The 23,238-nt window shown below is 40.9% G+C and overlaps 1 protein-coding gene across 1 annotated transcript in view; it reads right to left on the reverse strand.

Annotated features, from left to right (window-relative positions):
* PRPS2 (phosphoribosyl pyrophosphate synthetase 2) overlaps nucleotides 1-22,585 on the reverse strand; it is a 35,102-nt gene extending 12,517 nt beyond the window's left edge. The window contains exons 1-4 of the mRNA XM_043994995.1: nucleotides 22,335-22,585; nucleotides 7,003-7,186; nucleotides 1,393-1,491; nucleotides 189-313 (exon numbers count right to left, since the gene is read on the reverse strand). Coding sequence (XP_043850930.1) covers nucleotides 189-313; nucleotides 1,393-1,491; nucleotides 7,003-7,186; nucleotides 22,335-22,456 — 530 coding nt within the window. The 5' untranslated portion in view covers nucleotides 22,457-22,585. The remainder of the gene's footprint in view (nucleotides 1-188; nucleotides 314-1,392; nucleotides 1,492-7,002; nucleotides 7,187-22,334) is intronic.
* Between the last annotated feature and the right edge of the window lie 653 nt (nucleotides 22,586-23,238).

Here is a 23,238-nt window from a genome sequence, read left to right on the forward strand (position 1 = left end):
AGGTAGGGAAAGTCATACTAGAGAAAATTATGAGTACAAAAAAGGCATCAATAAGAACTTTTATTGTAAGTATTGTAATCCCTAGAAGTCTATTTACATCACTGACAACTTAATTTGAAAAACTTTTAGAAGCCCGCTGAAGATCATAATTAATCTCCAAGAAGCTGTGTATGCCCCTTCCACAGTACCTTTTAGCTCCGCCAGCATCTGGAGACACAATGATACAGTTCCTCCATTCTGCAATGTTTTCTCGAATCCACTGTAAGACAGCAGGCTCTGCATACAAGTTATCCACCGGAATATCAAAAAACCCCTGTGATGTTAGTAAAAAAGATTGATACAATTAATAGGGTCCATGATTCTCTGTAATGTACCTCTTATTAAAGAAAAACAGCACCGTGTAGTGGGAAAAGGATAGCTCTTGAAACCAGGAAGGCAGAGGTCAAAATATTGCCACTGGACTGCCTGTGTGACCTTGGGCAAGTCACTTACACGCTAATGCCTAGGAGACTCTAAGGCGATAAGGAGCTTTGGAGTGACCTATACCTGTGCAAGAAGTTCTCTACACTTTCAGATAAAAAGACATCAAGAATGCATCTTCCACTCAAATACTGTTCTGATGCTTCATCTTCACTTAGAGATGGCCCGAGCTTCATGAAAATTATTTTATTTGATTAAAACATCATTTATTGATGCCTCTGGAAGGTCCTAAACAAAGTTAGAAAGACTGAGAAGTCAGTCTTATGATAAATAATGTAGGGGCAGCTAGATGGCGCAGTGGATAAAGCACTGGCCCTGGATTCAGGAGGACCTGAGTTCAAATCCCACCTCAGACACTTGACACTTACTAGCTGTGTGACCCTGGGCAAGTCACTTAACCCCAATTGCCCAGCAAAAAAAAAAAAAAAAAAGATAAATAATGTGCCTTTAGAATGCAGACTAACCTAGAAGTTAAACAAATTCTATCATCAAAATGTTGGTGATTAACGTTAGAGAGGCTTGTATTGTAATTTCGACTGGCAGAGGAATTACTACTTCTAATGAAAAATCACAAGCCTTTTGAAATCAGGTATTGAGGTATATTATATAGATGAACAATGTTTCTAAATTTGGGATTAATAGGTATTCATACCCATCCTAAATTGGAGATAAAAGAAGTTTAAACTTTTAAAGTTAAAATCCCAGTCTCCAAAGGAGAAGATTCATAGAATGTTTTAAGTGAAAAGGATCTTAGATGAAAATCTCAAATTAGAGTCCCATTGATTCATTTTCCTTGCATAGCAACAACTGTTTTGTAAAAATTATCTGAACTTACAATAAATAGCCACATAGAGTTAGTACCTGTTAATATCTATAGTTGCAGCTGCTGACATGTGAATGCATAAACTGTACCTGTATCTGAGAAGCATGGAGATCCATTGTAATGATATGATCAGCCCCAGCCACTGAAAGCATATTGGCCACAAGTTTTGCAGAAATTGGAGCACGACTCTAATTTGGGGGGGAAAAGCAACAGTGAAAAGGAAGGAATCATGACTCCCCTGCATCTTTCAACTGCAAAGACTAAAATTAGACTAAGATACAAGGTGAGGAAAAGCAAACAAAGTAGGTTACAGGAAACCAGATATATAATATTTATTAAAGGAGTGTTCAATATCATCATTTTCTTAACCAAAATTTTTATCAGGGACTTTTCCAGATGATTCACATGTTCCTTTAGATATTTTATTATGAAACCCCGGCCCTGGATTCAGGAGGACCTGAGTTCAAATCTGCCCTCAGATACTTGACATTTACCAGCTATGTGACCCTGGGAAAGTCACTTAATCCTCACTGGCCCGGAAAAAAAGAAAAAAGACAAAACAACATGGCAGACTAGGTGAATGGTGGTATCATACATACACAATAGAGTTAGTAAAGACTAAGTTTTTGGGGAAAGACAATAAATAAACCTAGGTGTGGGGATTATTTCACATACATGGGAGATATAGGGGAGGGGATGCAACCTTGGATCCAGTTAAAGATGTGAGCTTAGAAAAGAGGCAAGGGCTGGAGATAGATTTTAGAGGTTATCATCATAGAAGTGGGAGCTAGCTTGCCCAGAGACAAAGAAGAGGACCAAGGACAGACAGACCTGTAGAAAACATCAGGATTAAGAAGTCAGTAAGAGGACCAAGGACAGACAGACCTGTAGAAAACATCAGGATTAAGAAGTCAGTAATATAGGACAGCTAGGTGATGCAGTGGATAAAGCACCAACGCTGGAGTCAGGAGGACCTGAGTTCAAATTTGGTCTCAGACACTTGACACTTACTAGCTAGCTGTGTGACCCTGGACAAGTCACGCCCCTCATTGTACCAAAAAAAAGTAAGTAAATATGACGAGGAGCCAGAGAAGCAGTGATTAGAGATGAGAGAACCTGGACCTTTATTACCTTTAAAGCCTAGAGAAGTGAAAGTACTCAGGAGGGAGTAGTGAATGAACTATGTCTGAAGCAGCAGAAAGAAGTTTAAGCAGAGTTTCATAATTTTATCCATAGATGTTCGGAAGTCTTGTAGTAGAAGCAGAGAAAATGGTTGATGGGGATTTATCCTGGGATTCCTGAGGTGGCAATGAAAGAGGGTGGTAAAGAAGGAATTCCAGAGCAGTCCCTTTCAGCACTAACTTCCTATGCACATAAATTGAGTTTGTTGTTTATGAACAATAATGTATCCTTTATTAAAAGGAGGCTCTAGCAAAAGATTGATTTTATTTAAAAATAAGGTTTTTAAAAAGTGTTTTAGGACAAAATAGATTTTAATATATAATTTAGATCTCAGATGTTATAGGCAATACCAAAATTAGGAAAGGAAAACTAATTATATTAGTCCTTTAAAAAAGTTTTTTTCTGACAACACTATAAGAATAGTTTTCAATAGCTGTCCTTATGAAACTAAATAAGATCAAATCATTAAAAGGACTAGATGATATTTAAGATGACTTCAAACTGGGTTTCTCCATTCACTACAGAATTAAGTTTAAAAATACTGTTGAAAAGTACCTTATTTTTCAAAGGCCTTCAAGAACTGAATTCTTAATAAATGAAATTGTTCTGCTCACATATAAATCAAACCTTGTTCTCAGAATTAACCTATTTGTAGAATAGGAACTTGAGACTGTCCCCCAACCCCTCATCCCAATATTTTAAAATGGGAAGTTGGCCTTAAATTCACACACAAGCACCATCTAGTGGTAAAAGATGGAAACCACTGAGTAAATGAATTCAGATAAAATGGCAAGGACTAAAAACTCAGGAGCTGCAAAAGAAAGCTCAAGCGTAAGAAAAAAATCTATTTCAAGATCCATAGATAGAACTAAAAACAAATCTGACTTCAAAGAAGCTCAAGTTGGAGGGAGCTATAGTGATAGAAAAATGTAAAACCTAAAATGTGATGTTAAATTAGACTTAAGAAAATAAAGAGGCTTTTAAAAATGCATTAATTACAGCTTTAGAATAACAGAATTTAAGGGGTACACATGGCCTTGGGAGAAAATCCAAACCCTTCATTTTTACAGAGGTGGAAACTGAACAAGGTCACATAATTTACTAGCAAACCAGGTCTTATGACTTTCAGTTATATATCTTTTCTTTTTTTCCTTTTTTTTTTTTGGGGGGGGGGGGGCGGGAATGGAGAAAAGGGCAAGAGGCCATGTTGAAATTATGGGTGTCAGGGACAGCTAGGTGGCACAGTGGATAAAGCGCCAGCTCTGGACTCAGGAGGACCTGAGTTCAAATCTGGCCTCAGGCACTTGACACTAGCTGTGTGACCCCAGGCAAGTCACTTAACCCTCACTACCCCACAAAAATAAAATAAAATAAAATAAAACTATGGGTGTCTTCATTTTATATTAAGAGAATACTGCAAGATTCCCTATCTGTCTCAAAATCTTTCATAGGTTCTCAACTGCCCAAGACAAGATCCAAATTTTCCTCAGCCTAAAATCCAAAGTATACAGTATGGCTTCAGCCCTCCTGCACACTATCCTTATCTCCAACCATTCCCCTACATTGTTTCTGCTGAACTTACTGCTAACCATTCTTATTTGTGATCATATCTTTCAGCCAAAAATGCCTAACATCACTGCCCCCTCTCCAAAACCCCAAAATCCTCTCTCTCAAAGACTCAAATCTTACCTTCCTCTCTGGACTCCACCCTTACCTGAGGAGGAAATGATCTCCCTCCTCTGCATTATAACAACATTAACTGTCACTCACTAGACCTGTTGTCTCATCTACTACTTCATATAGAAGATATCCTCTGAACGAGGCTCAACTCTGTAGGGTTAAGGAACACAACGCCTTAAACAAACAGGCCAAAAATATCACCTGCTGACTGAGAATATGATTAAATGATTAGCCTTGATCAAAAGCCTATGGAATGTTGAGCCACGGTGCCATGAAACCATAGCATAATCAAAGATTGTCAACAGGCCTTAGAAATTCTGAATGGATTTATAGCACTGACCTAGGCATGGGCTCTTTACATAATCTTATAATTGGTGATTCGATAACTTTAATAAAATTTCCCTGATAGCACCCTGACCTTGAATTTTTCCTTGTTTTGTATAATTCATTCCAAATTTAAATTGGGATTAAAAAATTAGACTTTTCCTCTTCACCAGACCTTATTTTAGAATTTAGCTTCATAGAGGAAGAGTGGCTAACAAAACTAAGGTCTTTTAATCATCCAGGAGTAATAAAACTGAAAGCATCAAATACAAAATTCCTAAGTAAAAATTCTAAGATTCAAAGTATAATTAGAGCCAAAATAAGCATTGAGGCTTACTAAAAATATATCTATGTAAAGGAAAATTATTTTGAAATCCATATAAATAATTGTAGGATTTGATATTAACCTTTAATTACATGTCATGATACCTTATTTAACAAATGCATATTTGGCTAGTAAGTTAAAAAAATGCCACATGCATAGATCTGTTCATTATGTTACATATTAAAACAATAACACAGACAAGTAGATGTATTCTATGATAAAATATTTCTTAAAATGACTGACAACAGTCACCAAACACACATAAACCAATTATTTCAAACCATTTCAGATAGTTTTTTTTTTTTTTTTAGTGAGGCAATTGGGGTTAAGTGACTTGCCCAGGGTCACACAGCTAGTTAAGTATTAAGTGTCTGAGGCCGGATTTGAACTCAGGTACTCCTGACTCCAGGGCCAGTGCTCTATCCACTGCGCCATGTAGCTGCCCCGTCAGATAGTTTTTAAGAGATTATATATGGCTAAGTAAGTTGCCCAATAACCAAATCAAGATGAACATTGTTTTTACATAGTTTAACAGCTGTTATTCATGGGATTCTTTACATGCCAGTTACATGGAACAGCTGCCTTCAGACATCCCAGATAGTGAAAATATAGGAGTAACTGAGGTCTAGCCCATGCCCAAAGTATTTCAGAAGGCATCTCTAGGGTGTTGATTCTGGGATAATTATGATGATGTGAAAGGGAAGTTCATGCTATATTATAGACATTCTATAACTGGTTCTGGTCAGTTTATCACATGTGGAAGACAAGGCTTTTAGTTTGTAGAGGCATTCAATCTTGTTGAGCTCAGATTTGAAGCCAACAGACCATCAGTGTCCCCAGCTTATGAATGGAGCGGAGCCTACCTAAGCTCCTGATCAGTCTTGGCTCCAGATTTACAGAATCAATGCTTCTAAGGAGCAAGGAACTTTGGAAGAGGCCTTCAGGACCCCAGGTAGTGATAGCTGAGACAGGCTCATCTAGCAGTCATGCCACACCTGGATATAAATCAATGCTATATAGGAAGTGAGGTAAATTTTGAGTTTATTCCACCACACCTCACTAGGGGGAGCAAGTGAGAGGATGTCCTGAGGAGTTTGGGCTGGGAGTAGGAACTAAGAGGGAGAATGTTCTATGTTTTTGAAGTAACTTTTTTCTACAAGAGCTAATAGATATTAAGTGGCTAAATGGAACTAAGCTGCTAGTCACTGGCAGCCAGCTCACGAAGGGGAACACTGCTAGTGGGGCCTCAAGCTGTTGGAAGTACGTAACCCCGCTAGAACCCTGGTACTGGGAGAGTGGGCCAGAGCTGCCATGTTACAAAAGTAACGACCAGACGGGCAGGGAGAGTCTGGATGAAGATGTAGAAGGCATAAGCAAACTTACCAATGCCTCAAAGGCGAAAAGTATGGTTAATACAATAGATACCAGGAACCAAACTGGAAATAATCTCTAGGGTTTGGGTTGGCTGGATAAAAACCAAGATGAAATTTAGCAGGGATTTTAAATGTTGAGGTAATGAATTTAGATTCAGAGGGTGTGTGGAAAGACCACTGTGTTCAGTACTTTCTAAGAGGGAGGGATGAGGGTGACTTGGAGAGTAGGAGGGTGGTCTCAGAAACAATGTCATTAGAAATATTTTAAAGCTCGGAGGATGTTTAGCCAGAAGGGGAGGCAAATGTTAACATGTTTATAATTATATTCATATATTTAAAAGATTAACATGTGGATGAGAGAGCAGACACAGTGTTATTTTGAAGGAAAAATAGAACCAATGGGTAGAAGAGTTCAGCTCACAATATGTTAATAACTTTCAGACAATTAAGGGCAATCTAACAATACACCAGGATGCCTTGGTAAATAGATTTTCCTGTTAATTTGTTGTTCAGTTGTTTTTCAGTCTCCTTTTAGGGGAAGAAAAAGAGACAAGGGCATTTTTTAAAAATGCATACTAAAATTTACTTTTGAAGGAGTAGAAATAAAAATGGCCTATGTCCTTTTTCTTTCTAAAAATATTAACATAAAGCTCAATGACAGAATGTTGCAAAGACAAATCTCTGCAAAAGGCAAGAAGAAATGAAAAATAGTCCATCTGTTCTAACAACTACAAAACAGTTTAATGGTTAGATTGATGAAATCTGTGGAAGAAAGAACAGGTATTTGAAATAAATGTACCATCTCTCTCACCTACCTTGTCTTTTTTATCTTGTCGGGCATATGGAAAACATGGGATCACCGCAGTCACTCTGGATGAAGATGCAATTTTGCAAGCATTGATCATAATGAGAAGTTCCATCAAGTTATCATTAATTTCCCCACAGCCGCTCTGGATGATATAGACATCTTCCCCTCTCACACTTTCACCAATTTCTACACTAAAAGGAAAGATCAATGTTATTTTATTATTAAACATTTTTGGGATTAGAGACAAATGAATTCATCACATGTGGTTTCAGAATAATCAATCAAAACTTTAGATCCCTATAAATATGCTCTTTCTCCTAGTCCTAGAGTTAATAACTGCTGTTTGCTTATATTCAATAAGTTTACTAGAAAAATTGGAAATTGTAAAGACCTCGGTTTGAATTCTACCTCAGACACAGTGGTTATGTGGCCCTGGGCAAATCATTATTAAGTGCCTACAATGCGTTAATACATTGTGTTAAGCACTGGGATACAAATCTAACGTAAAAATGGAAAGCAGGGCCACTGGTACCCACTGAACAAAAGAGATATGGTATGTAATGCTCTTGGTAGAACTTATATAAAGCACTACAATAAAGATGTATTTATACTGTCTAGAAAAGGAAGCCTACTTCAGCAGAATGACTGATTAAAGCAAAATGTCAAAAACCATGGGACTTTAATCTACTTAGATATTACTAAATTCTCCTAATCCTTATTGTCTCTAAAAATTTTTAATTTTCTAATTAAGAATTGATACAGAGGCATTTTTTTCCCAGTCATATCTTAGTACTTACAAGGAGATTTCAATTTCCAGGAAACTAAGCTGCCAAAATACTAAAATGCCTTAGACAATAAGTAGCAACTAAGGCATCGTCTTAGTTGTTGACCTGACAACTGAGGAAATGAATAACACAGATACTCAATGTATTGATTCCCTTCATATACACCAATCTATGCATTTACTTTTGTAGCAAAATGCTCTGGAGTTAACAATATAAAGAGTGAAGCTGTAGGGTCACTCCAATGACAGACAGCTCTGTTTAGTTACTGGCAGTCTTCTCACCTTATGCCTTCTGCCTTTTTCTCTGATAATAATCATGACATGTTTGTATCATAGCACTCTGTAGTTTATGAAGTGATTTCATAAGCACTGTCATGGGATCTCTGTGACAACCTCATCTAGTACACAGGATGTGTATATTTAGGATTCACTGCTTTTCATTTTTACAAATGAGGAAACTGAGGCTTAGAAGTAAATTTTGCTCTGATCCTTCTTTCACAGCATGACTAATGCAGAAATATGTTTAATGTGATTGTACATATATAACCTAGATCAGATTGCTTGCTGTCGTGGGGAGGGGGGAGGGAGAAAAAATTGAAACTAGAAATCTTATAAAACAAATGTTGAAAACTATCTCTACATGTGAATTGCCTAAGATGCCCAGACCAATAAGCACAACTCAAACCAGGCCTTCTGCTATCTTTTGGTCCAGCGCTATGGCTGATCTAGCACTTTAAAAGTTGTTTGTTGGGGCAGCTAGGTGGCGCAGTGGATAGAGCACCGGCCCTGGAGTCAGGAGGACCTGAGTTCAAATCCGGCCTCAGACACTTAACACTTACTAGCTGTGTGACCCTGGGCAAGTCACTTAACCCCCATTGCCTCACTAAAAAAAAAAAAAAAAGTTGTTTGTTGCATGCAGGTTGGATGATATGGTTTCTCGTTGCTATGGCAAAAAATGAAGTTCTAAATGCAGAAAATTCATTTGACAAGCATTTTATTAAGCATCTGCTATGTGCCAGGAGCTTTTCTAGACATAGGGGCTACAAAGATAAATTTGCTGTTCAGTTGTGCCCGAGTCTTTGTGAGACCATGGTCTATTTTTCCATGGGGTTTTCTTGGCAAAGATACTTCCATTTCCTTCTCCAGTGGATCACCTTTTTTGGGGGGGAGGGGAGGGAGTGTTAAAGATAAATAGTAGGCTGTTTGTTGTTTGATTAAATAATAGAGACCAGTTATAAAGAGAAAAAGAAATGCAATGAATTACAAGTATCATAAGTTAACACCTTAATCAAACAGGCCATTCATTACTGTCCCCACACCCTACCTCTGATTTCATTAGTATAGGGAATTCCTGATTCTCTTACCAATGCAGATAGAAGGCCAGTCTATCTAACTTATATACAGTCTCAGAGAATTGACTGGGGTTACAGGATTGCAGGAAGACTTTTGTTGGAAGGCATACTTGGACCCAGGTATTCCCAAGTCTAAAGCTGACTTATATTTGTGGGTTTTTCCTTAGACATAAATCAACCATACAAAAAAAAATAATTGCCTCATACATACAAAGCATTGTGTTAGGTGCTTGAAATTAAGAGAGACTCCCCACAAACTTCCTTAAAAGCTTTGAACCATATCCAAGCTTTTATCTAAATTAAAATGAAATTACTATGTGGCAGCTAGGTAGCACAGTGGATAAAGCACCAGCCCTGGATTCAGGAAGACCCTGAGTTCAAATCTGGCCTCAAACACTTGACACTTACTAGATGTGTGACCCTGGGCAAGTCACTTAACCCTTACTGTTGCCCCCCCCCAAAGAAATTTCTATTTTAAAAAAAGGTTTATATTTACATATACAGAACATTAAGTTTTTTGCAATTAGTACTGTACTGATAGTTCTACCGGGTACCCGCTACAGCACAAAGCAAAATTAAGCTAGAAACAGTTTGGATGTGTTTCTTTCTTTCTTTCTTTCTTTCTTTCTTTCTTTCTTTCTTTCTTTCTTTCTTTCTTTTTGGTGAGGCAATTGGGGTTAAGTGACTTGCCCAGGGTCATACAGCTAGTAAGTCTTAAGTGTCTGAGGCTGGATTTGAACTCAGGTCCTCCTGACTCCTGGGCTGGTACTCTATCCACTGCACCACCTAGCAGTCCCCTAGATGTATTTCTTTTTTTTCTTTTTCTTTTCCGGGGCAATGGGGGTTAAATGACTTGCCCAGGGTCATACAGCTAGTAAGTGTCAAATGTCTGAGGCCGGATTTGAACTCAGGTACTCCTGAATCCAGGGTTGGTGCTTTATCCACTGCGCCACCTAGCCGCCCCTAGATGTATTTCTAATTGATGTATAAGTTCAATTCCTTTGAAAACGTTATCTTGTCTGTATATTGGTCCTGGGATGAAGTAAATTTAGACACTGTGGGGGCATACCCAACTACACTGAGATTTCCTCAACCAACCAACCAACTAACTAACCTTTGAATCCCTGGCTTATTTATAAGAGCTCCTATATCATCATAACCACTATGAGTATTTCTTGATTTAAAGGAAAAATATAAATTCAGTCACATATAAAATCTAACCTTTGCTTTAGATATAAAAAATGATGGGTGGGGGCAGCTAGGTGGCGCAGTGGATAGAGCACCGGCCCTGGATTCAGGAGGACCTGAGTTCAAATCTGACCTCAGACACTTAACACTTACTAGCTGTGTGACCCTGGGCAAGTCACTTAACCCCAATTGCCTCACTTAAAAAAAAAATGATGGGTGAAAAGTGTCATACAACCTTGGGTGCTATGGGAAGTATAAAAAATAGGGTGGACCCATGGGCTTTTAAAGTCCTTTCTCAGTTTGGGGCTACAAGCCCATGATAATTCTGTGAACTTAAATAAGATTTTGCAACTGTTATGACTCTTTGACACCAGAGTTTTATTCTTTTACTTCTCAAAACCCTTCATGAGTTAAGCAAGATTTTAGTAAGTTTCTGTCAGCTAATAAGCATGTGCTAAGTGCCTACACTAGGTGTCAGACATTGTGCTAAGCACTAGGGATACAAAGAGTCACAAAAGACAGACCCTGCCTTGAGGACTGTTACATGTGGCAGCATGTCCGAGCTGACTACTCAAACATCATTACAGTGACCATAAGACATCTACAGAAGCCATCCTATTTCAATGGCCTATGATAAACTAAGAGCAGAGTGTACTAGACTGGTCAGCCCCTTTCAGACACAACTTACTGAAGGAAGGAAGATACAGATGTCACAAAGCCAAGAGAAAGATATAGCACCAATTGGAATTCAAAACATTTTTCTGAATGCTGTAATGATGGGGTCAAAATCTATTTAGTAGGAGAAAATGTAAAGCCCTACTTGAAAAGCTCAGAATGGGCTTGAAAGTGTTCATTCAATTCAACAAGTCCTATTTATTAAGTGCCATGGGCAGCTAGGTGGGGCAGTGGATAGAGCTCGGGCCTGGAGACTCATCTTCCTGAGTTCAAATCTGGCCTCAGACACAATAGCTCTGGGTCACTTTAACAGAGTTTGCCCAATTTCCTCATCTGTAAAATGAGCTGGAGAAGGAAATGGCAAACCACTCCGGTATCTTTGTTAAGAAAACCCCAAATGGGGTCATAGAAGAGTGGTACACAACTGAAAAAATGAAAATTTATTAAGTGCAAAGTCCTGCTGCTAGGTGCTGGGGACACAAAGAAATGAAACACAGCCCCTTTCCTTAAAGGAGCTTACATACAACTAGAATGTTAAAAATATCTGGGAATTTTAGGGGACTGTGAAAATAAACATTTGTATGATTGTCACATATTAAGAGTCATTAGACTTCTTCTAATTTAGAACCAGAGACCAGTTTCTAGTCTTTTTTAATCCAGCAGTTCTCACTTTTTGGTCTCAGGACATTTACACTCTCTTCCTATGCCATTATAATAAATACTAATAGCAGGCATTTACATAAGCTTGGCAAATGTTAAAATATTCTACATATATCATCTCTCATCTGATCCTCACAACTAAGATAGGTGTCACAGGTTTTAGTTCTCCTATTCTGCAAATAAAGTCCTTTTGCCCAAGTAAGTGTCAGAGATGATGTTTGAATGAAGGTCTTCCAGTCTCCACTCTATTACTTGACAAGACTGCCATAAAAGCATCTTCTAAAGGAATTGGGGATTCTCAGTCACAGGGATAAGAGATTAGAACCGAGGACAGACTCCACTGAGGGCTACATGTTATAGGATGGCAGATTGCAAGAAAGACTTCCTAACAATAAGAGCCACCAAGATGGCTGCCCTGAGAGCTAGTCTTCAGTCAGAATGAGGTCTGTCAAGGATACAGCAATGGGGACTTACACTGAAAGCCAGGAAGTCTAAGTCAATGATCTTAGGTGTGATGACCTCTAAGGTCCCTTTTAAATCTAAAATTTTATGAACATCAGTATTTTATGGTATGTGGTTGATCAATCAATAAACATTGATTAAGCACCTGCCTCTTACTACTATGTAACAGCTATTATCCTCCATCCTGGACACAGTAGGTTAAGCCAAGGTAGCAGGAAGTATAACAAGATCTTTCCCACAAAACTCCTCCAAACAAATCTAGAAAACAAACCTAACTGAACCCTAATCAGGACATTTTTAAAAGTTTTTTCCCCCCTAGCTCAGGTCAGCATATAAAACCAAGAAAGGTCTAGGGATGGTGAGCATTAAGTCTGGCCAAGGGCACTGGGCTACAAAGTGCCCAGGTGACTGAAGGAGGAGCAAGACCATGCAGCACATGGGCACAACAAGGTCTCAGGCCCAAAGAAGGACATCTCGACCTTGTGAAAGGAGGCAGGAACAACTGGGAGCTCTGTTGCTTATCACTCAGTTCTGGGTCACAGATCCAGGGTGGACTAAGGAGGAGACCTATGCCCAGTGGTGCCACTATAGGGGCAGGCCCCAGGCTGTGTAAGCAAGCAGGCAGCTGTATAGGATGGCACCAAACCCGAAGCAGAGCCAGGGGGCCTACTTCCAGCTTCTTGTGCAGTCTGAAGAATGCAGAAGAATAGCCAGGATTGGACTCTCAGAACAAAGGAGGGCCTACAGGTCTGTCGCTCTGAAACAGCTGAGCTTTCTAGAGGGCTGGTGGTGGCTAAGTCCAGCAGTGGTCTACTGAAAACTCCAAAGGAGGCAAGCCCATAGGCCTGTTCAGACACAAACCCAGGTTAAGAACTTGCAGAGCTCAGACCGGGGGACAGCAATCAGATTTGAGCTGGATCAGACCACTTTCAGTGGGAGCACTGAAAGTATAAAGATCTCCAGACTGCCCTTAATACCCCAAGAAAGGAGCAGCAGAATCAGCATAGACAAGGAAGAATGAACAACCAACCAAAAAAGGCTACCATAAAAAGTAGAGACAGAGAAAAACAAAGACACAAACCCAAGTAAAGAAAATGGCTCCAAAATACCTACAAGCAAAACCCCCAAGAAAAAACAAACAAAACAGCTTGGGGCCAAATTTAACTAGAATTCCTGGAAGATAAACTAAAGAGTTTTTTTAAGAGTTAAAATGTTTTTATAAATTAAATGAAGGAAAAATTGGAAATGGAAGAATTGGAAAGGAAATTAACAGCTTGGCACATGAGGTACAAACAAAACTTTGCCCAAGCATCAAACTCCCTCAAAAGCAGAAAAAACAAATAAAAGCTGATTACTGCATGAGACAGTAAGAAATATTAACACAAAGTCAAAATACTGAAACATTAAAAGAAAATTTATGGTATCTCAGAGCAATAAAACAAAACAAAACAACTTATGTGGAAAATAAATCTACTAGAAAATTTAAGGATCACTGGACTAACTGAGAAAAAATCATGACACTGCCCCGCCCCCCAAGCCTAGACATTCTTTTCAAGAAATCATAAAGATGTAAGCATCTTTTATATCCTGAGAGCAAAGCAGAAATAAAGTCCACCAGTCACCTGAAAGATTACCAAATAAAAACCCTCAGCAACATTACAATCAAAATGCAGAGCTTCCAGGTCAAAGAAAGAATCCTGCAAGCGGCCAGAAAGGAAAAATTCAACTACTGAGGAACCATAGTAAGGACCACACATGATTTAGCAGCTACAACCAAAAAGGAATAGAAAGCTTGGAAAATAATATTACAGAAAGCAAAGGATATTGGCTTAGAACCTATAACTAACCTGGCAAAACAATGCAATTTGGGGTGGGTGGGGGGATTTTTTTTCTTACACTTTTTGTGATGGAATACTATTAGTTTCAGAGAAACCTGAGGGTTTTTTTTTTTTAAATGCAGAATGAAATAAATAGGACAGTTCACAGAAAAACAATACTGTAATGTCAAACAACTTTGAAAAAACTTAGGAACTCTGATGAACCACAATTCCAGAGAGGACTAATTAATGAAGTATGCTATGAAAGAGGCAAAAGACAAGAGCATAAAATAAGACATTTTGAGGGATGTGTCTTATGTGGAAATTTGTTTTGCTTAACTACACATGTTTTGAAAAGGGGGTCTTGTTTTTCTTTTTCAATGATGGGAGGCATTTTGAGAGCAAATGCACTAGCAGCTAGGGGTGGGGTTCAAGAAAGGCTTCATATAGAAAGTGATACTTGAGCTAAGTCTTGAAATTAGAGATTCAAAGAGGCAAAAATGAGGAGGGGAGTCCATTACAGATGGGAAACAAAGCAAAACAAAGTAAAAGCAAAGAATATCTCTAAATCTCAACACTGTAGCCACTAGCACTAAGCTGCTTCAAATTGTACATTATTATCTTAAACTCAAGGCTAACCTTTTCTTTCACAATTTCATATTCAATTTCTTATCTAGTACTTTAAATACCAGTCTTAAATATGTATGGGGATATGCACGTTACAAAAGAATGACAGTCCATACTGTTTTCTAGAGTAACCTATTCTAAATAAGAATTTTTTCTCTAGAATTCAGGAAGAGTATTCTTTGACCCAGCAACACCACTACTAGCCCTATATCCCAAAGAGATCAAAGGAAAAGGAAAAGGACCTATGCATAAAAAATGTTTGCAGCAGCTCTTTTTGTGGTAACAAAGAACTGAAAAATGAGGAGATGCCCATCAACTGGGGAATGACTGAAAAAGTCATTGCATATGATTGCGATGGAATATTATTATGCTATAAGAAATCACAAACAGGATTTCAGAAAAACCTTTGGAAGACTTATATGAACTAATGCAACGTGAAATGAGCTGAACCAGGACACTGTACAGAGTAACAGCAATACTGCACGATGATCAATTGTGAATGGCTTAGCTATTCTCAGCAATACAATGAACAAAGACAATTCCAAAGGACTTCTGATAAAAAATGCTATCCACCTCCAGAAGTAAGTGATGGAATCTAAATGCAGATCGAAGCATACCTTTATTACTTTCTTATTTTTCTTGTTTTTTTGGGGGGGATCTTTTCTTTTGAAACAAGGCTAACATGGAAATGTTTACATAACTGCACATGTATAATCTATATCAAATTGCATGCCTTCTCAAGGAGGGGGGAGATATTTTAAAATGAATGTTAAAATTTTGGGTTTACATGTAATTGAGAAAAAATAATAAATAAAAAGAATTCAGAGAAAAACTACTAATTACATGGTCAGGTGTTTAGATTGGGGAAAAGCTCACTATGTTCAATGAAGACAATGGTTGAATGGTTCTGGGAAGAAACTGAAAAATGGGTTCACTATTGTTTAGTGATTGCAAATAAAAATTGTACTGAATTGTTGTTGTACTGAAAAATTATAAATGAGTACAAATGATCATGCCTAGAAACCTTTTCTTATAAACCTAAATTTTAAAAATCCCTACAAAGTACTGGCATATGAGGATCTGTTGAAGAAGCTGGGGATATGAGAGTCTTGGAGGAGGGGAGAAAATCCGGGGTAGCTATTTCAAGTATTTGAGGGGCTTCTGATAAGAAAAAGAAATCAGACTTGTTCTGCTTGAGACCTAAGGGATAGCTGTCTTCAAAGTATTTGAGGGAATTCAGATAAGAAAAAGAGATTAGACTTGTTCTGCCTGAAACCTAAAAGGCAGACCCTGGCCAATGGGTAGAAAGAAATCAAAGTGAGTACAATATTGTCTTGATTTAAGATAAGTGTCCCAAAGTGGAACAGGTTGCCTAAGTTAGTAGTCTCTCTCACTGGAGGTCTTCAAGCAAATGCTGGATGAAAACTTGTCTTTTTGCTAACAATAAATGATTATTAGGTAGGAGCTGGGTTAGATGGCTTCTGAGATCCTTCCAACTCTGATATTGTCATATTGGAGGTTGAAGGTTGATAGTACAATGGCCACAGAATGTAAAAAAGATTTAATAATATATTCACAAATTGAGTTGTTTGTACCTCTATAAAGGCTATACATTCAAACATTTATTCAGTGCTTACCACATGCAAATAAGCAAAATGTGGGGTGAGGAACACAAATAATGTATAATATTTGCATGCATTTAAAAAACCAAACCTATTTCAAAATTTTAAGGCTGCATTAAGACTTTGAGGACATTCTGTGCATTGTCATCCATTTCTTTTTGGGGGGGGGTTCGGGGGAGAATGAGGATTAAGTGACTTGCCCAGGTCACACAACTAGTGTCAAGTGTCTTGAGTCCAGAACTGAACTCAGGTCCTCCTGAATCCAGGGCCAGTGCTTTATTCACTGTGCAACCCAGCTGCCTTCCCCCTTTTTTTGCATCCATTTCAAAATGAGTTATGGCTTACAATTGCACTAAGACTTTACATTTCCCCTACTACTCCTCTCCCCTAATTAAATGAATTCTGTTTATATGGAGTTTAGAATGGTTTACTTCCTGGCTTTTGGGGGGCGGGGGCTGGGGAAGGTACTGAGAAGAGGAGGTAGAAATAGTTATAACCTGTGATTTCATCTGTATTGGCACCTGCGCCCTTGTATAAAATTCTCTCTACAGTGACAGATCAGCTAAGTGATCTACAACAAAGAGGTAAATAAAATGACTTGCCCAGTTATAGAGCCAATATGTATCAGAAGTGAGCCTTGAACCCAGGTCATTTTTTTTTAGTGAGGCAATTGGGGTTAAGTGACTTGCCCAGGGTCACACAGCTAGTAAGTGTTAAATGTCTGGGGCTGGATTTGAACTCAGGTACTCCTGAATCCAAGGCCGATGCTTTATCCACTGCACCACCTAGCCACCCCTAACCCAGGCCATTCTTAAACATGTTTCATTCCCTTTGTAAAGGACCTCTCCTTTTTGTTGTTACTATTACTGACTCTTTGTGACCCCATTTGGGGGTTTTCTTGTCAGAAATACTGGAGTGGTTTGCCATTTCCTTCTCATTTTACAGATAAAGAACTGGGGCAAAGAGGGTTAAGTGACTTGCCCAGAGACACACAGCTAGTTAAGTGTCTGAAGCAGCATTTGAACTCATGAATTAAGTATTCCTGATTCAAAGTTCAGTGATCTATCCACCCATTATTTTATCCCAGTCAGGGTAAGGCCAGAGACTAGACAAAGGCCCAACAGAACCTTCTATTCAATACTAATCAATCAAACATTTGAGTGCTTTTGTTGGGGACACAAAACCACAAGGAATTTACACAGTAGGGGAGAAACTGGGAGGAGTGTATGGGCACACCTAAGTACATAAAAATAAACTAAATGAAAAGAATTGGGGGTGGAGGGTAATCAGTAAAGTCTTCAAGTAGTTTGGTAGGACAGTGTTTGCAACTACCTTTTTGAGGACTGACAAATCAACATAGTGCTTAGCAAGGGCTTGATGAGCTTTTCCTTTAAGTAGCAGCAGCCTGCTTAACTTGCCTCCATCACCACTTCCTGCTGCCACATATACATCCATTTTAGCCCCACCTTCCATGGCCTTTTCTCACTCTGCTACCCTTACATCGTGCCCACTGTTAATTGACCCCCCCCAAAAAAATTAGTCAATTTTGCATTCACTTCTTTATGCACATGTCCCCACAAAAACCACACAAGTAAAAGTCCTATGTTTGGCCCTGCATCCTCAGCACCTAGGAAAGTACCTGGCATTTAATACATAAACTCCCGCTGAACTCAACTGACTTCCTGACTGGAAAGTTGCCCCTTTGTGCTTATCATGCCAAACTCAATTGTTTTCATTATGAAGTACATTCAAACAAAATCTTAAGTCTAGAAAAACAGTCTAGTCTAATGCTTCCCCTTCAAACCCACATTACATTTAAATTGTATTTTAACTTGGTTTATCTGAAAATGCAAACCCTTAGAGAAGCATAATTAATGACCCAAAGCTGATTATATCTCCTTTTCTGGCTAAAGACCAAAGCTATGGCTTTGCTAGGCATTTGGGGAGTGCTCATTTTATGAGTCAGAGCATAAGACTTGGGCAGCTGACTTGGTAAAGGATACCGCTTGGAATCTGGAAGTAGAAGCTAAGAGCAAGAGGAAAAGAGAAAGTGGGTGGCTGGAAACTGGAGCAAAAAATAAAGTGGGGGGGTGTGGAGTGCAATTGCCCTTTGGAGAGTGAAAGCTTCAATAGTACCTTCCCTTGTATTCTTTGTGAGGATTCATTATGTACACACGTAAGTGAACACTAAGTGAACACAAGATAGATTAAATAATTTGTGAGGGGAGGGTCAGTTCCGTGTTTTACAAAGGTTACATAGGGAACCATGGAAGGACTGGAAGAGTGAGAAAAAGAAAATAGGGGATGGGACTATAAAAACAGTTCAAAAAGTTCAGGGAGTGGGAACCAGAGGAAATAGGGCTGGCAGCTCAGGTGAAGGGCAGTTTGAAGCTGGGTTACACTAAGAAGCAAGTAAAAAACCACCTCACTATTTTCAATGACCTAGGACAAAGCCATATAAGGCTGAGTTTTGTTATTCAGTGGACACCAATACCACAACTGCTTCTTCTAATACCCCCCCCAAAAAAATGTCAGCAAACTATTATAAAGGTTCTAGTTTTTTCTTTCTTTCTTTTTTTTTTTGTTGGGGCAATGGAGGTTAAGTGACTTGCCCAGGGTCACACAACTAAGTGTCAAGTGTCTGAGGCCGGATTTGAACTCAGGTCCTCCTGAATCCAGGGCTGGTGCTTTATCCACTGCACTACCTAGCTGCCCCCAACTTTTTCTACTTTTGACCTCTTTTGCACTCAAGAAATTTTTACAACTCCCAAATAGATAAGCATCCACTGTGCCACCTAGCTGCTCTAGTTATTCTTTTTCAATAGGAGTTGGGGGAGGTGGGAAGGAAAGAAAATGTTAACAAAGTAAAAATAATTAAATAAACACATGGGCACAACCTGCAAACCTAATCATAATGGCTGTGCAATATCATTAATACATTATAATGAAGGTTCACTTTAATGTAACTGTTGTAGTCTTATTGGGGCAATAACCCATGGTACAAATGGGTTAATTCCAAAATATTAAATTGTAAAGTAACTGAAAACCATGGAAGGTCCCTATTTAGAGGTTTGCATTTAAATGTTATTAGGTGGTGAGGGGGAAAATAGAAATGTAAACTCCTTGAGGGCAGCAGAGACTATTTTGTTTGCACAAAGGCATCAATCTAAGCTACACCTCACAGCCAGTGGGCAACCCATTCTCAAAGTCTGTTAATGACCCACTTGGTCAATGATTAAGGTTTCTTTACAATCTGCAACTGTGGGACACATCTTGGTTCTGTCAGATGTTTCTCTAGGAAATATCTTGCTGGGAAGGTGAGTGTCTTGCCTGAGTAGGGCAGCCTGCTTTCAATGGGATGGTATATTTACAACTGGCAAGGATTTTATTCGGTTGCCTCATTCTACATCTAAGGAAACTGACCCAGAAAAATAGGATTTGAACTGAGCTAAATCAAGTATAACTTAAGTCTATCAACTCCCCCACCCAGTCCCCTCCCATTTTGCCATAAGAAAAGAAGTTTAAAGCTAAACGAGGTGGAGACACTATAACCCAAGTCACCTTCACACTTTGGATGAGATGGTCCCTAAAGAGCCACCTTTATCTTTCCCTCAAAGGCAAAACAAAGCAGTCAACAATAGTGTCAGGTACTGTGCTGAATCCTGGGGATACAAAGAAAGACACAAGAGTTCTTGTCTAAGCTCAAGAAGTTCACATTCTAAGGGGGGGGAGAACGTGAAAACAGGAACTTATGAGATATATACAGCTTAGATGGAAGGTAATGTCAGAGGAGGAGGCACTAAGGCTTCCTGCAGAAGATAGAATCAGTAGAGGATTGAAGGAAGCCAAGGAAACAGCCAGGTGAAGACTCTTGTTTAAGTAACTGTACTTGGTGGTTCTGGTGCAGTGGCTAGAGCCCTGGGCCTGGAGTCTGGAAGACCTGAGATCAATCTGACCTCAGTCACTAGCAGTCGACTCCTGGAAAGTTACTTCACCTTTTTCTGCCTCAGTTTCCTCAACTGTAAAACGAGAATGATAATAGCACCCACTCTGCAGGGTCGTTATGAGAATTAACTGAGATATTTCTAAGAAATAGAAGAGCTAACACTACTACCTGGGTTATAGACTGTAAGAAAAACAATCAACCTATTAGAATAATCTGAAAAATGGAGATTATAGTAGCACTTACCTCCCAAGGTTATCTTGAGGATACTTGCAAACCTATGAAGTACTCTGCAAATCTAAAAGCACTATAAAGGCTGGCTATTCTTAAAAAAATTGGGGGGGGGCAGCTAGATGGCGCAGTGGATAAAGCACTGGCCCTGGAGTCAGGAGTACCTGAGTTCAAATCTGGCCTCAGACACTTGACACTTACTAGCTGTGTGACCCTGGGCAAGTCACTTAACCCCAATTGCCTCACCAGATAGATAGATAGATAGATAGATAGATAGATAGATAGATAGATAGATAGATAGATAGATAGATAGATAGATAGATAGATAGATAAACAGACTGATCGAATATTATATATTATATATATATATATAATCTCAGCTCTTTTCTGGAAACTAAAGAAGTGCTCATCACATGGGGAATGGCTTAAGAAATTACCATAATGAATGTAATGGAATAAATCCATTATGCCCTAAGAAATGAAAGCAGGTGTTTCAGAGAAATCTGGGAAAACTAAAATATGACTTGGGGCCACGTGTGAAGAATCTGAGAATCAGAACAACTTATACAATGAGGGCACTGGAAAGATAAAAAGGAATCGGTTGACGCTCATGCCAGGAATGCTTTCCCCCATATCTTTGCCTCCCGACTTCCCCGTTATTTCTTTTTTTAGTCTCCGCTATAATTGAACCTTCCACAAGAAGCCCGTCCCCATTCTAAGACTACCTACAAGCTATTCTATACAGGGCGTCTCCAATTGCTTAAAACTTCCCGAGACTTTAAGAACAGCCCGAACTTTTGTCGTCTCCTGTAATAAACTGCGAACTCGGGAGGGGTGGGGGCCGCCTGATAGGAAGAGAATCACAGAAATCGAGGGAGGGTAGGTAAGGGAGGGTCCAGGAAGAGCTCCTCACGGAGCAGAGATGAAGGATGAGCTGAATCTAACGGGGCCCGGGGGCAGTTCTAGGCCTGGAGTTCAGAACATAAAGCACACATTTTAGGGGCTAATAAATGCTAGATGACTTAACGACCCAGCTCTAGGGCAAAAACGATTAGATTCGGTCATTTCCTGATAAACTTAAAGGTTTCAGACCTGGACAAGGCGAAATTCTGCTTAGTTCCGGCTATGCATCCTTGTTACAAAGGTGTTTTGGGGGGGAGGGGAGGGTAAGGGAAGTAAGAGAAAAGCAGATGCTCGTCAATTGCCTCTAAGACTTTCAAGAACTGACAACTGGGGCATCACGGGCAGCTACGAGGCTCCTTTTCCGCACCCGCAGCCCTCCACCTCTCCAGCCTGGGGAGTGAAACGCGCTTTCGGGGCTGGGGGCTGAACTCTTGGAAAAGGCTTTCGGTAAGCACGGAGGGAAGGATTCTGTTTACAGCGGCGGGGGCGGAAGCTTGCGGCCCCAACCAAGCAACGCCACGGGAAGCTCGCGCACAGCGCCCACAGCCAGCCCCGCCCCACTGTATCTCCACGAGGCCTCCGCGAGAAGCCGAGGAAGCGGCGCGCGGACGCAGACGCACAGGGCCCAGCCTCGATCCCGGCTACAGGGAGGGCGCGTCACGCGCACGCGCCTCCGCCCTCCCGTAGAAGAGGCGGCGATGGTCCCGCCCCCCGGAAGGCGGATCCTCCAACCGATGCTGGAGGGAGGGACATCCGCGACAGCTCAGGCCGCGGGACTAGGGGCACGCTGCGTCCCTTCCCGCTCCGTGGCTCCCGCGCGTCCGGGGCCTCCTCCAAGTCTCATTCACCCCTGGCATCCCAAGCCTTATGTTCACGGCTCCCATCCACCCCCTCCTCCCTAGCTCGGGTGGGGGACACGCGAGTGGGGACATGCGTGGTCATCCTCCCCACCCCCGGTCCCCGACACGATCCTCCCCAAAGCCTTCCCCAACACAGCCCGGGCCGGGCGGCCTTAGCATCTGCCGGGCCCGCGTGGTTCCCCCGCACCGCCCTCCCTCCTCCCGCTCGCGCTCACCTGGTCTCCTGGTTACTGAATTTCTTGGTGACCACCTTGCCAAGTTCCAGCCCCAGCCTGTCCGCCACTTTCTGGGACAGGTCCTGGTGCGAGCTACCGCTGAACAGCACGATGTTAGGCATGGCGGGCGCTCGGCGTGGGGCGGCGGTGGCTGAGGCTGAGGCTGCGGCTGAGGCTGAGGCGGCGGCGGCGGCGGCGGCGACGGCTGCTGCTTCTGCTGGTGGCGGGAGCCCGAGCGGGAGGAGGCGGGAGAAGGAGTCTGCAGGGGCGGGGCCGGGGCCCGACTCCGCCTCGGCCACTGAAGGGAGGAAACGGCCCCGTAGACGCCTAGGGGGGGAGGTGCCGGGGGTTCGTCCCCCCCCCCCCGCCCGTGAACCCCTCCGGGCCTGCAGGGGGCGGGGCCGGACCTGAGTTCCGCCCTCCTGGGGGCGGGGCTTCTCCTCTGGGCAGGAGGACATTTAAATATGCTGGGGTGGGGAGGGGCGGGGCGGGCCGACCCACGCCCCCTTTCCTTCTCTGGCCCTTCCCTCCAGTAGTGGCTTAATTTATGAAGGGCCTGGAGTGTTTTTAAAAAACAAGCAGAGAGACCCCTGGGGTTTCCACTCTCCCTCCCACCCCACGTGTTCGAGTTTATGTAACTTTTCCTCAAAGGGATTCAAAAGACTAGTCAGCAAACATTTAGGTCTGACCATGCATGCTGTAGGCGCTTTGTGTTTATTCAGGCTGGAAGCTGGGTGGTGCAGTGGATGGAGCACTGGGCTTGGAGCAAGTCACTTAACCCTGCTTGCCTCAGTTTCTTCATCTGTAAAATGAGCTGGAGAAGGAAATGACAAACCATTCCAGGATATCTACCAAGAAAACCCTAAATGGGGTCACAAAGAGTCAGTTAAGACTAAAACGACTC

Source organism: Dromiciops gliroides, chromosome 3, assembly GCF_019393635.1.
Source record: "Dromiciops gliroides isolate mDroGli1 chromosome 3, mDroGli1.pri, whole genome shotgun sequence".
Lineage (NCBI taxonomy): Eukaryota > Metazoa > Chordata > Mammalia > Microbiotheria > Microbiotheriidae > Dromiciops > Dromiciops gliroides.